The sequence below is a fragment of the Talpa occidentalis genome, unplaced genomic scaffold (assembly GCF_014898055.3).
Source record: "Talpa occidentalis isolate TD23 unplaced genomic scaffold, MPIMG_talOcc4v2.1, whole genome shotgun sequence".
Classification (NCBI taxonomy): domain Eukaryota; kingdom Metazoa; phylum Chordata; class Mammalia; order Eulipotyphla; family Talpidae; genus Talpa; species Talpa occidentalis.
The window spans coordinates 30,935,883-30,949,726 of record NW_026555331.1 but is presented as its reverse complement, the minus strand read 5'-3'; the positions used below and the strand labels follow the sequence as shown (position 1 = coordinate 30,949,726).

Below are 13,844 nucleotides of genomic sequence, written 5' to 3'. Positions count from 1 at the left end.
GTTAAAGACAGTGCTGTCAAGCTATCTCCAGCCACCGCAGCACAAGTTCAATCCCCGGCTGACCAGGGAGCAACCCACATGGTGTAGCAGACCTCTCCTGCCACACTCGCTGCTCCCCTCAACAGTGTATTTAAGTAGATCTGGCTGTTCTGCTCCTCACTCTCTCTGATGAATCTTCTCACCCCTCGCACCTCTTGTCTACACCCCAGTTCTTGTATGCATAAATAAATCTTTAAAAAAAAAAATACTTCAAAGTTCTTAGTGTCCTCCCAGCTAATGTACGATTTTGAATCCTTGACTCCGGAATTGGTGAGAAATCTTAAATAAAAACTTATCTCATAATACATGTACATGGAGAGTATTTCAAGAATAAGTACCATTTTAAATCTGCAATTCTGTGATATTTACAGAATTATACATAATCTCAAAATGATATATTAAAAATTAGTCATTTATTAAAGATATTGGTAGGCTTTGCATTAAAGCCTTTGTAAAAAACTTTCTGGACCATGTTTGGTCACAAGTTGTATTAATCACCATGATACTTCCCTTTTTGTTCTTTGACAATAAAATTTTTTCAATCTCAATACTGTTTTTCTCCATAGGAAAGAATGAGTGCTTTTGGGACAGAAATGCTAACATAAAATACTTCTGAAAATTAAAGAAAGTACAGAGGATAAAATCAACTGAATATTGCATATTTGTTAAATTAAAATAATGCTGTGTGTATCAAATATTTTACTAGAAAATGTCAGATATAAATACCTGCTGCTCCAGACTCTTGACTATAACTAATAGACGAAGAACGTATAGTTCTCAGACGTAAACTCTGGGCTCTTTCTTGCCGAGCAGCATCACAGGTCTGGTTGGGGTGCCAAATCTGTTTACAGTGGTAGCAAAATTCTGTTCCGCAGCCTTCTCGTCCACAAGTTAATTTTGGACAGCTAGCACATCCAAATGCTATCACAGCATATCTTGAGAAAACAAGAAAAACAATTTAAAATGTCCATTAAACAAGCAATATTAAATTTTAAAATTTTCCAAATAAAGTACTACTCCTGAGAAATTTTTATATGTATGCATTGACAATCAAAAACCCTAACACTATTTCATCAATATAAAAATAAGGAGAAAAAACAAAGGTTCACAAATAAGGATATATAAATGTTAAGAAATTTTAAAATTTAATTAGGATACTAAACTATACATATAGCCTAATAACAATTTTATTAAATTAGTATTGTATGCATATAGAAGGAAATACACCAAAAATCTTAACGATACACATTTCTTGTTATTAGGCTTGTAACCTATTCTTCAAAAAATTATGCATTTTAGGTTTTCAAAATGACTTATCATTGTTGCAATCAGAAAGACAAACCTACCTAAAAATATGAAGACTATGGATCAGCTGCATCTGTCAGTTAATAGCACATTGTGCCCATTAATAAATTTTGCAATTATCTCTTTTTATTTATTTCTTATTTATACATAAGTTCTTGTATTTTTGTTTTTACAGTGCATAGTAAATTGTCTTTGGTGGCAAACTCCTACCAAAAAGTACACAAACATGAATTTCTCAGTCAGGAAGTCTGGTTTCTTTTTTTTTGGCTTCAGAGGAAAGGCTGAAAACAGAAGATTTCACAGCTAGCCTCAATATCTATTCTGAGTTAATAATTTTGGTCTTCAAAATTTTTCTTAAAAAATAAATTCTGGGTGCTCTTGGCATTTATCCCCTGGGGAAAAAAAATGTTCACACAAAAACCTTAAATGTTTACTGCATCTACATTTGTAACAGCCAAAACCTGGAAATAGTTCAGATGTCCTTCTTCAACATATGAGTGGTTAAACTATGGTGCATCCATACCAAGGAATACCACTCAACAACAAAAAGGAATAACCATTGATATATCTGACAACTTGGATGAAATCTGGGGGATTATGTTGAGTGAAAAAAGTCCACCTTAAAAAGCTACAACAGTATAATTTCATTTATGTAACACTCTTAAAATGACAAAATTTTAGAAATGGAAAACAAATTTGTGGTTGCCAGGTGTTAAGGATGAAGAAGGGATGGGGGAAAGGAGAGGGTAAGAGATAGGGGGGTGTATTTAAAAAAGAGCAACATGAGGGACGTGTGCTGTGATGCAACTGTTTGGTGCCATGAACATGATGATAGACAAACCTACAGATGATATGATGGTATATAACTAAATAAACATACACAAATTAATACCAGTAAAACTGGGGGAATCTGGGCCTCCCCGGTGGCACAGGTGGTTGAGCACAGCGCTGCACAGCGCTGTGAAGCTGTCCGCATCCTCCTCAGTGCCGGTTCGATTCCTGGCCGGCCAGGAAGCAACCCACATGGAGGGGCAGACCTCTCCTGTCTTGCCTGCTGCTCCCCTCAGCAGAGTATTTCAGTCTGCCTGTTCTGCTCCCCACTCTGTCTCTGGTGAATCCTCTCACCCTCCCGCACATCTGGCCTATACCCCGTTTCTTACATGCATAAATAATAAATGAAATCTAAAAAAAAAAAACCTGGGGGAATCTGAATAATATTGGTATATTGTTATCAATGCCAATATACTGGTTGTTATATTGTTTCACAGCTTTGTGAAGTGATGCCACTGGGGCAAACCATGTAAAGGATTCACAAGATTGCTCTGAATTACTCGACAGCTATTTCAATAAAACTTGCTATTAAAAAAATGCTATGGGTTTCTTATTCTCTTTGAAATGAAACAAACTTATCTATGTATATGAGGCTTTTGTAAATATCAAACATTTCCTTTGGCTTGGACATTCAGGGGAGTTTTCAGGATTCCTCATTCCTGGCAATACAATTTAAATAACTAAAACTGGGCTTCCAGAAATATATAAATTATGCAAAGTTTTAAGAGTAAAGAAGTTCAATTTTTGGCCTCATTGCTTGCTCCCTCAGTATCTTACTCTTTAAACTCTACATCTTAAATTCCCTTTCATTTCTGAAAGACTAACTCTCCAATTACCATGTCTATTATGTCAAATATGACTGAATTAAATAAAGGCAGTTTAAATCAACATGGGATAATGTGGCGAAGTTTCATTTATCTGAGCTTTAACATTTCCTGCAGTCAATAAAAAGAAAAAATCTCCAAGGTACTCTATTTTCTACTGTTATAACCTAATGCAGTAATTAGGGAAAATACTAATTTTAGTGAAAAGGAAAAGGCACTCTCTTCTAAATCTCTCTCACCTTTTTTTTTTTTTTTTTTTTAAAGATTTATTTATTTATTTATACAAGAACTGGGGTGCAGGCCAGAATCACAGGATGGTGAGAAGATTCACCAGAGACAAAGCGGGGAACAGAACAGGCAAACTGACCAAATACACTGCTGAGGGGAGCAGCGGATGTGACAGGAGAGGTGTGCAGCGTTGTGTGGGACCCTCACCAGCTGGGATCAAACCTGCGCTGCAGAGGCTGTGGACAGCTTCACTGTGCGGCACTCAACCGCCTGCGCCACCAGGGGAGGCCCTATCCCACCTTTTCTTAAAAGGAATAGAGAAAGAACAGGGGCAGAAGTGGGAAATCTGTATGTGTGCAGGCAACAATAGAAACATACTGTTTTTCTTTTTATAGGCTACCAGGGTCAAATTTCACTTTCACTACTTATTACCTATATAGTTTTATGTAAGTCATGTAATTTCCCTACAAATAAATTTTCTCATACATAAAATAGGGAGTCACTGGGTTTTGGTTTATCCTCAACATTCAACCAAAATCAGTTTAGCTTTGGCTTTGACAATTAGGACAAAAAAGATAATGCTTCAATTACTACTAATATCTCTGCACTTGTGCTTGATTAATAACCATGTGATCAGGGAAGTTACAATCATATGTCATTGATAGTGATATTAATAGCTGAATATTCATTTAAAAATAAACATTGGTAGGCATTCTGAGCATAACAGAACTATAGCTTTACATGCTGAAATTTTACTGGGCAACTGATGTGTAAGTGTACATTGTGTTTAATAAAATGCCATAATAGTGATGATTGTGAAAGTCAAATTTAGACACAAACTTAAGAGCTTTCAAATATTTAAACAGCTAAACAGATATATAATTAATATGAATGTTCAAAATGCTTTTAACTAGATAAATTAAGAAATTTTTTTAGCAAGTATTTTCTTTAATTATATGAAATAGGTTAATAAAAATTAAGTTGTGTCATAATTCTAATCTTTATAGAAGGTTATTCAATATAATGGTTTATCACTAAACAAAAGCTTTAAGAACTGATTTAATTCTTAATGATCAGGCTAGGACTCTGTCAGGAAAAAACTCTTATCAATGAATTTTTATATCTTGACAAAAAGAATTAAAAGCAAAATGCCAACTTTGCCTTTCAAAATTTCATGCAAAAAGAAATTCCAAAATCTGGCACAACAGTCATAAAACTGTGAAGGGGTATGGCAAGAAATCAGAATCCAAAACATTTTTTCCTCAATAATTAAACTTCAAAATCGCTTCAAAAACTATTTTAATATTAAAATTCCTTAAAGTCTAGAGACTTAAACTTGTTAAAAATGACAGCTTATGGATAGTAGTATCTATAGTAGTATCTATTCTGATTTTTTAAACTACACACTACTATTATCAGGAGCAAACTAACAGCTGACAGTGTAATTATCCTACCTGCATTAGGATATCGAACATTTACTATCTGACTTCTGAATTTAAATTTTTGGTTTTTAATAAAATGTTACATTTATTCTTATATTCCAGAAGTTCATCACATCATGATTGGTGGTATCTAACTTTAGTCTTGGAAGAATATTAATTTAACATCTAGCCACTAGGCATTTGGTATAAATGTAGAGTTTTTGTTTTGTTTTGTTTTTTAGGATTTTATTTATACAGGAGCTGGGGTACAGGCCAGAGGCGCGGGAGGGTGAGAGGATTCACCAGAGACAGAGTAGGGAACAGAACAGACAGGAGAGCTCTGCTGCACCATGTGGGTATCTCCTTGGCCAGCCGGGAATTAAACCCACGCTGCAGAGGCTGCGGACACTTCACAGCACTGTGCTCAACCCACTGCACCACCAGGGAGGCCCAAATGTAGGTTTTGATGCATCTCAAAAAATAGGATATAATAAAGAGAACTGTGATATTTAAATAAGAATATGTGTGGGGGGAGAGGGTATGGAAGAGGGAGAAAGGGAAAAAGAATTAATTTATGGTATGTACTCAGAGATAAAGTATATCAAGCTTGTTTTTATGCTACCTCTAAAAAGTATTTTCTAAAAAGTATGTTCTTTTTAATGGAAAAGCTAGGATGTTCCGCCCCAAAACTAAACATTCAATTTCCAGTCAATCTGTGTAAATTCCAAAGAAAAATAGGATTATCTTAAATAGTACTAAATATTTTCATGAGTACGTATTTTGTTTTTTATTAGAAAATTTTTTAAACTTTTTTTTTCATAGAAAAATTGGGGTGTAGGCCAGAGGTGTGGGGATTGAGAGGATCCACCAGTGAAGAACAGGCAGGTTTACCGAAATACACCGCTACGGGAGCAAGCAGGCGAGACAGGAAAAGTCTGCTGCACCATATGTGTGTTAACAACCTGGATGGGAACTGAACTCAGGCCATAGTAGTGACAGCGCTGAGACAATAATTATTAACCCCTAGGCCACCAGGGAGGTCCCGAGTACATATTCTGATGGCTGTAAAAGTGAAAGAAGTTTGTCAAGTATTTTAATGCCAAAAATTATTGAGAATTATACAAATGTTTCATGTTTATAAACACTCAATCCTAATAACTGTTGGGTACAAGGAATTAAATGTACCTAGCATTCATATATTTTGAAACATAATGTTAGGGTAGGTCTCTTAAAAATTATTTTCATTATATGGGAACCAAATTTAGTTTCCACTGGAAAAGGGAACTCAAATTATAGTAGGAGCAAGTGGTAAAACTAAAAAAATAAAAAAAAAATGCTTTAAAGAAAAATTTCAGGAGTTTCTCTGTTCTGGTGCATCATGTTTTACTTGAGAGAGGAAAAGGCTGAGAAGGTCACAGAGATAACTGAATAATACTGGTTAACTACCTAAACTTCTCTGGTTTATACAGTACCTAAGTCTTGGTTTAGAAGACATCAATAGTTCCTTCCTTTTTTTTTTTTTTTTTAAGATTTATTTATTTATGCATACAAGAGCTGGGGTATAGGCCAGAGATGCGGGTGGTAAGAGAATTCACCAGAGACCGAGTGGGGAACAGAACAGGCAGATGAGAGCAGCAGGTGAGACAGGAGAGGTCTGCTGCGCCATGTGGGTTGCTCCCTGGCCGGCCGGGAATCGAACTCGTGCTGCAGATTGCTGTGGATTGCTTCATATAGTGCAGTGCTTAACCTCATGCACCACCAGGGTGGCCCCCTCCTTCTGCTTTTTTGATCAATTATTTAACTGGTCTTCTATCTCTACTCTTTTGCTAAAGGTTTTCAACTACTTGAAATGCTTAATTTAAATGCAGAAGTAGAAGGATAAGAAGAAACTGGGGAAGATAAGAAGGAGCTGAAATATTTCCAGAAATATTTTCTGTTCACTGGCTTGCCAACAGGTGATCTACATTAAGAACATGCTCGATGGCAAAGTTAGGGAAATGGTAAGCAAAATACATGTGCTTTTTTGTTTGTTTGACTGTTCTTTACTACAGGATTTGATAAAAGAATTTTTAACATACCATTGTTCAATATATAGTATCCACTATTTCCCAAATTTATTTGACCATATTTATTTCATGGGAGAGTTTCACAGCACTAGGGCTTCACAAATTATACTACTGATAACATTTAGGGTACAGTGATACGAGCTAAGGTAAATTCTTTATGGAGACACCAGTAAGAAAAAACTACAGCTAGTATGAAACGCAATCTTACATGATGAGATTATGATTTCACAGTTACTAGGACTGCTCAAACTAAAAGAAAATTAGGAAATAAATGTGGTCCTAAGGAAGATGTGACAGTCCCAATATATTTTTAATTAAAAATGAATTTTTAATTGATAATTGCTAAAAATTAAAAAAAAAAAAGGTTATCCAAGGATCCAAGATAGCTTTTTGTCAGAAACACAAAGTTTTAGCATAATCTTTAAAGGACAAAATATATATATACACACATATATATAATCAGAAATACCTGAATTATTTGACCCAGTTAAAGGGAAGTGTCAAATTTTATATTAAAATCAATAGGGGCATATTTCGATTTGCAAGTAATTAGTATTCCTATTCCAGTAGAAAAGGAATGACTTACTTAATACATTTTGGAAGAGGTGTAGACAAAGTGAGACTAATATCCTAGTTCCCTCTTTCATAATCTGCTTTCCGACAGAGGATGCATTCTGTGCTGCTTTCACAACACTGCAGGGGAGGCCTACAGGTGTAGTGAAATGGGCAGACTATTTGGAGAAGTCTACGTTGTTGGTGCGGTGGAGTGTTAGCAAGTCATTCTGACTGCATATCTAACTGCATATCCACATTCTTTAGTCAATTAGTATGAGAAAGCTGACATGTCTTATATAGTAACTTGGTTCTGAAAGAAAGTGTAATGGGGAGAATGTTATTCTTATTGATGCCCTAAAATGAATTCTGTCAAAAATCCTATTATCAATGAACTAAGTTTGGTGCAGCGGTAGAAATTTTGAATTCCCTGTTGTTAAAATACACCTAGATTAACTTCATGGTTAAGAAGAATATATTGAAGGGCCTCCCCTGGTGGCGCAGCGGTTGAGCGCTGGGCTGTGAAGCTGCCCGCAGCCTCTGCAGCACCGGTTCAATCCCCCGCCACCGGCGAGGGTCCCACATGGCACGCAGACCTCTCCTGCCACCCGCTGCTCCCCTCAGCAGTGTATTTCATCAGTCTGCCTGTTCTGTTCCCTGTTCTGGCTCTGGTGAATTCTCTTACCCTCCCATGCTTCTGACTGTACCCAGTGCTTGTATAAATAAATAAATAAATAAATCTTTAAAAAAAAAAAAAAAAAGACTATTAAAAAAGAACAAACTGAACTCTCAACTCAAGCTATTTTTTTTTTTTAAGATTTATTTATTTATTATTTATACAAGCACTGGGTACAGTCAGAAGCACAGGAGGGTGAGAGAATTCACCAGAGCCAGAGCAGGGAGCAGAGCAGGCAGAAGGACTGAAGTACACTGCTGAGGGGAGCAGCAGGCGGCAGGAGAGGTCTGCACGCCATGTGAGACCCTCCTCCGGTGCCCCAAGCTATTAATTCTTAAGAATGCTTTTATTCTAAGAATGCAAGTATTGGGTTGTCAGTAAAGTCATGATGCACTTTTGCCTGAAAAATACATGACTTTTCCGACAACACAATATATTCAAATACATACAATTTAACACTAGCTATATTATTACAACTTTCTTGAAACAGTTTACTCAATAAAGTTCCCTACACATAAAATCTGCTAATTTTCTAAGTCACAAGTACTTATTTTCTCTGGAGGAGAAAAAATTTGGATTGGTTATATAAAACTTCTAAAAGTCAGCCTACAAAATCATTTCCAGACTGTTAAAAGATGGTCAAGATATGAGTAAAACCTTTCTTTGTAGTACGGGAATGAGAGTCATATGAATATTGCCCAGAACAGTGAAAAATACATATTCTTTAGTCCCTGAGTCTATGGCCAAATTTAAAATTAAAATAATACTAATTTGTGTAGCTCAAAAGGGGCACGGAGAAATTTTAAGTAGGGGAGGGAGGATCCACCAGAATAAGAAAAATACAGTGAGCATGGGAGCAGAGTAGCCAGAGCATGCAGGAGGCCTGGCCTCTCCAGCTCTAGAATAGGCGCAGGATGGAGGCACAAGGGAAAACAATGGCCTCTCTCAGCTAGGAGGCCAATGAAAGAGCCTTGGTGGACAGAGGTTGGTCTATGACCCCATTGAAAAATAAAAAATTTTTATTAGAATAAGCTATTATTTAGAGGCCTTTAAATTCCTCATTCCAATTCTTCTCCCCAGATATGGCCAGATTTCTCCCTAAACCTGTGGAGACTGGCATATTCTAGAAGCTGTCTAGCTAACTCTTCCCTGACTAGGTCCCTTCTCAAGAGGGATTTTTAGAAATACTATCCTTTAGCTAGCTTAATCTGCCATGGCCCTTTGAAGAGAAGACAGGGTGTTAGGTCAGAAATCTTGGGAGCTCACACAGAAGCCACATAAGGTTTTCATTTCTACTTTGAGGTAAGGGCAATATTTCTTAAAGAGTGTTAAATTACATATTTTACATAAAAACTTATTATCTGAAACAGAAAATGATCATATTAATAAATATCAAAATGCAAAGGTAGGGCCTCCCTGGTGGCACAAGGGGTTCAGCACAGCACTGTGAAGCTAACCACAGCCTCTGCAGCACGAGTTCGATCCCTGGCCTGCCGGGGAGCTACCCACATGGCACAGGAGACCTCTCCTGCTCACCCGCTGCTCCCCTCAGCAGTGTATTTCAGTCAGTCTGTTTGTTCTGTTCCCCACTCTGTCTCTGGTGAATCCTCTCATCCTCCGCACCTCTGGCCTGTACCCCAGCTCTTGTATGCATAAATAACCTTAAAGAAAATGCAAAGGTAAAATTTATAATTTCATACATAGATTTCGGAAAAAAAAAAAAAAAGCCTTTCAAGTATGTGTACAACGAAAGGGGTAAAATACTGTAAATATGCCTATGGTCCTAGTATTATTAGCTAAGCATTTCTGTAAGTACCTGTCTAAAAGTCAGGTATTTATCAGTATTCCTCATGCAAGATTTAATTAAAAATGGAGTTTAAATAAGAAATGTCTCTCTGTGGGTCTATTTTAGTAAGTTTCATGAGGGAAGGGACTTACATATTTTGTTCATTATTAAATCTCCAGAATCTGGCACATAGGTGCATGAAATGTTTAAATGTCTGCTAGATTACAAAAAAGAAGATAACTTCAGAATGATGATTATGACAGCTAAATAAGAGCTATGACAAGCTTATTATGTGCTAGGAATTATGTCAGTATTCATTAAAGATTTATGTCAATCCTAAAGGACTCATCAAAAAGATCTACTAAAAGCTCACGACTCAATAAAAACAAAGTAAACAATCCAGTCAAAAAATGGGCAGAAGAGCTAAAAAAGACACTTCTCCAAAGAAGAAATGCAAATGGCGAACAGGTATATGAAAAACGTTTAACATCATTTACAGTCAGGAAAATGCAAATCAAAACCATAATGAGATACCACCTTACACCAGTGAGAATGGCACATATTAAAAAAAAAAAAAAAAAGCAACAACAAATGTTGATGAGGATGTGGAGAAAAAGGAGCTCTCCTACACTGTTGGTGGGAGTGCAAACTGGTCCAACCACAAAGGAAAGCTGTGTGGAGGTTCCTCAAACTACTAAAAATGGAGCTACCATATAACCCAGCAATTCCACTACTAGGAATCTACTCAAAGGACACAAAAACATTAATTCAAAAGGATACCTGCACCCCTATGTTTACTGCAGCATTATTTACAACAAGCAAGATAGGGAAACAACCCAAATGCCCAAAAATAGATGACTGGATCAAGAACATGTGGTATATATACACAACAGAATACTAGTCAGCAATCAAAAAAGACAAACTGATGCCGTTCACGGAAACATGGATGCAGCTGGAAAGGATTATGCTCAGTGAGATAAGCCAGAAGGAAAAAGAAAAATATTGGATGGTTTCACTTATAAGAGGAATATAGGGGAACCAAATAAGGGATCAGGAAAAATAAATAAATAAAAACGAAAATTAACAGGCAACTGTAAATCAGAGACATTCTGCATCAGAGAGGGAGGGAGAGGGAACAAAACAGGGGAGAGAAGAGCACAAGGGACTATGGTGATGGTGCAGGGTGAATTGGCGGTGGGAATTTTATCAGGACTACACCTGAGAGGAGAAAGCACACATTCTACAAAAATGAACAATGATGTCAAATATAAACAAATTAGTTAAAAAAAAAACTCAATTCTCATCACAATATGATAGGATAAAATTCAAAATCACGCCTGTACATGCTTTCTTTAAGAAAACTGTAACTTTAATGAGGGTTTATGTAGTATTCTATATTTTCAATGCATAAATTTTACATTAGTAGATGACATTTTCTACATAATATAACCATAGAACCTATAATATCAAGTATATAAAATGTTTAAGCTACAGCCAACATAAATCAAATATAAATGAAAATACATAAATAAAAGCAATAATCTTTGTGCTATGTTTTCTTTGTCCTTTGTGAGTAAAAATAATGATAACCACCCAAATCAAAATTATTGTAAAAACATTTTAAAAGGACAGGTTCATTTGGAAAAGGAGAAAGAAAAGAGGCATATGCATAGTCACAGGTGGGCAGAGCTGCCTCTGCTGTTTCGCAAAGGGAAAAGGTTTGTGAAAAGAAATACCTGCGTAGGGAAATGCAAATCAAAACTACCATGAGATACCATCTTACACCAGTGAGAATGGCACATATTAAAAAAACTAGCAACAACAAATGTTGGCGAGGGTGTGGAGAAAAAGGAACTCTTCTGCACTGTTGGTGGGAGTGCAAACTGGTCCAACCACTGTGGAAAGCTGTGTGGAGATTTCTGGACCTACTAAACATAGAGCTTCCATATGATCCAGCAATTCCACTCCTAGGTATTTACCCAAAGGACACAGAAACATCAATTCCAAAGAACACCTGCACCCCTATGTTTATAGCAGCACTGTTTACAATAGCTAAGCTTTGGAAACAGCCCAAATGCCCAAAAATAGATGACTGGATCAAGAAGATGTGGTACATATATACCATGGAATATTACTCAGCATTCAAAAAAGATAAACACATGCAATTTGCAGCAACATGGATGGCGCTGGAAGGGATCATGCTCAGCGAAATAAGCCAGAAAGAAAAAGAAAAATACCGGATGGTCTCACTCATAGCAGGAATCTAGAAAACTTAAATAAGGGACCAGAAAAATGAATAACTATAAGAAAGTGAAAATCAAAATCAACAAAAAACTATGAACCAGAGACACTTTTAGGGGGGCGGGGGCGGGAGGGAAGGGATTGGGGTCAGAATGGGGGGGCTGCAATTGTATGGGGAATATAACAATAAAATTTATTATTTAAAAAAAAAAAAAAAAAAAAAATACCTGCGTAGTCACAGGCAGACAAAGAGAGCTGTCCCCCAAATCAGTTTATAGCCAAATAATGAAGGGCAATTTTTTGTTAAACATATGAAACAACTGAGTGGCTGTTTTCATAAAAGAATCTATTAAAGTAGTTATCTCTGCTATTTTATAACTTAAACTTGAGCTAACATTTAAGTTATCCTCTCCAAAATATTTAGAATACTAAGTACTTTTACTTTTTAACAATGAAATATTAATGAAACCAAAATGTGCAAAAATATCCCAAAGTATGAGCTTATGAAAAATTTTAAAATCTTACTGAGAAATGGTATACATACAAAATTATTTATAAAGAATAATAAACTAATAGCCTTGTAATTATCACATGAATCAACAACATTATCAGTAAGGGGAATCAAGTGATCAAGTTCTTAGACAAAACTAGAATCTGTGTCAGTTCTATCTATTGTGTTCTATTAGGCTCTATTAGAATAGTGTTGATATTATCATTATGATGACATGACCAATTAACCCACAAAAAAATATATTTAGAGATCAGAAAGTATTGTTTTCGCTTCTCCTAGAAACAAGTTCTGGTGCTTTAGTCTCTTTTGCCTTTGTTCCAACATTTATAATTTTTCCCCCTCTTAAAGCTATTAAACTTTTAGTGGAATCTTTCACCCTGGTTTCATGAAAAATAGAGCACATTCTAGATAAAACACAATATATATAGGCATGTTACTCGTTATTTGAACTCTCACTACAGGAGTGTCTGCTACTGCGACTTTCAGAAGGCTTTTTGTTAACTTAAAATTTGCTATCCAACTTGAAATCTAGTCTAATGAATGTATATACTTGCACCAGTTGAAAATACATCTCATGTGTCCATGGAATCAAGAGAGATAACAATCATTTCTAAGTTGTCCTCCAGAGAGGATAATGTCTCCTGCTCAAGTTATTTAAAGGTATTGTTCATTATTCCTATTTTCTTCCCATCTTTTTCTGGAGAATTTAGCACCTCATGATTCCCAGAGTTTGCTTTTGCCATAAACATGAAGTACAGTCAACCTTGGCCCAGTTTATATAGTATATTTAACATATAGTTTTGTTACTTATGTTATAGTACAAGTTCTCCACAATACAGGAGAACATAACTCAATTTTATACTAAACAGTATCTCTGACTCTTTCACACAACTAATGAATTCATAAACTGTTATACAATTAGGTAATATTTTTAATGGTTTACATCTCTGGTGGACAGTTATACACCAATGATACCTGGGAAAACTGGCTTGCACAGGCTGGAAACATTTTATTTCTCATTTAAAATTATGGCAAAAAGGCTAGAGCAATGTGAAAATTTGCTACTTAACAAGTTTTTAATAATGGATTTGCTTCAGACTATCAGTCATGACACTGTCATTTGATAAACTCACTTTCCAGTCTCATCTCTGTGATTATACCCATGTAATCTCAGAAGTTCTGGGTTTTCCCAAACTCTTAATTATATATAATTTCTGGTTTACTATCGGTATGTTAAATTATATCCATTGGTTATGGATTTTATTACTCTTGAAGAGCATATAACTGTTTCTTCCTAAGTCTGATAACTGTACATAGTAAATGCACTATAAACAGGGGCTTCTATTCACATAGTAATCAAGCAT

The 13,844-nt window shown here is 35.8% G+C and overlaps 1 protein-coding gene across 1 annotated transcript in view; it reads right to left on the bottom strand.

Moving 5' to 3' along the window:
• Positions 1-13,844, bottom strand: part of RNF19A (ring finger protein 19A, RBR E3 ubiquitin protein ligase) — a 45,678-nt gene that overhangs the window by 16,502 nt on the left and 15,332 nt on the right. Inside the window, 1 exon segment of the mRNA XM_037503225.2 lies at positions 766-974. Coding sequence (XP_037359122.1) covers positions 766-974 — 209 coding nt within the window.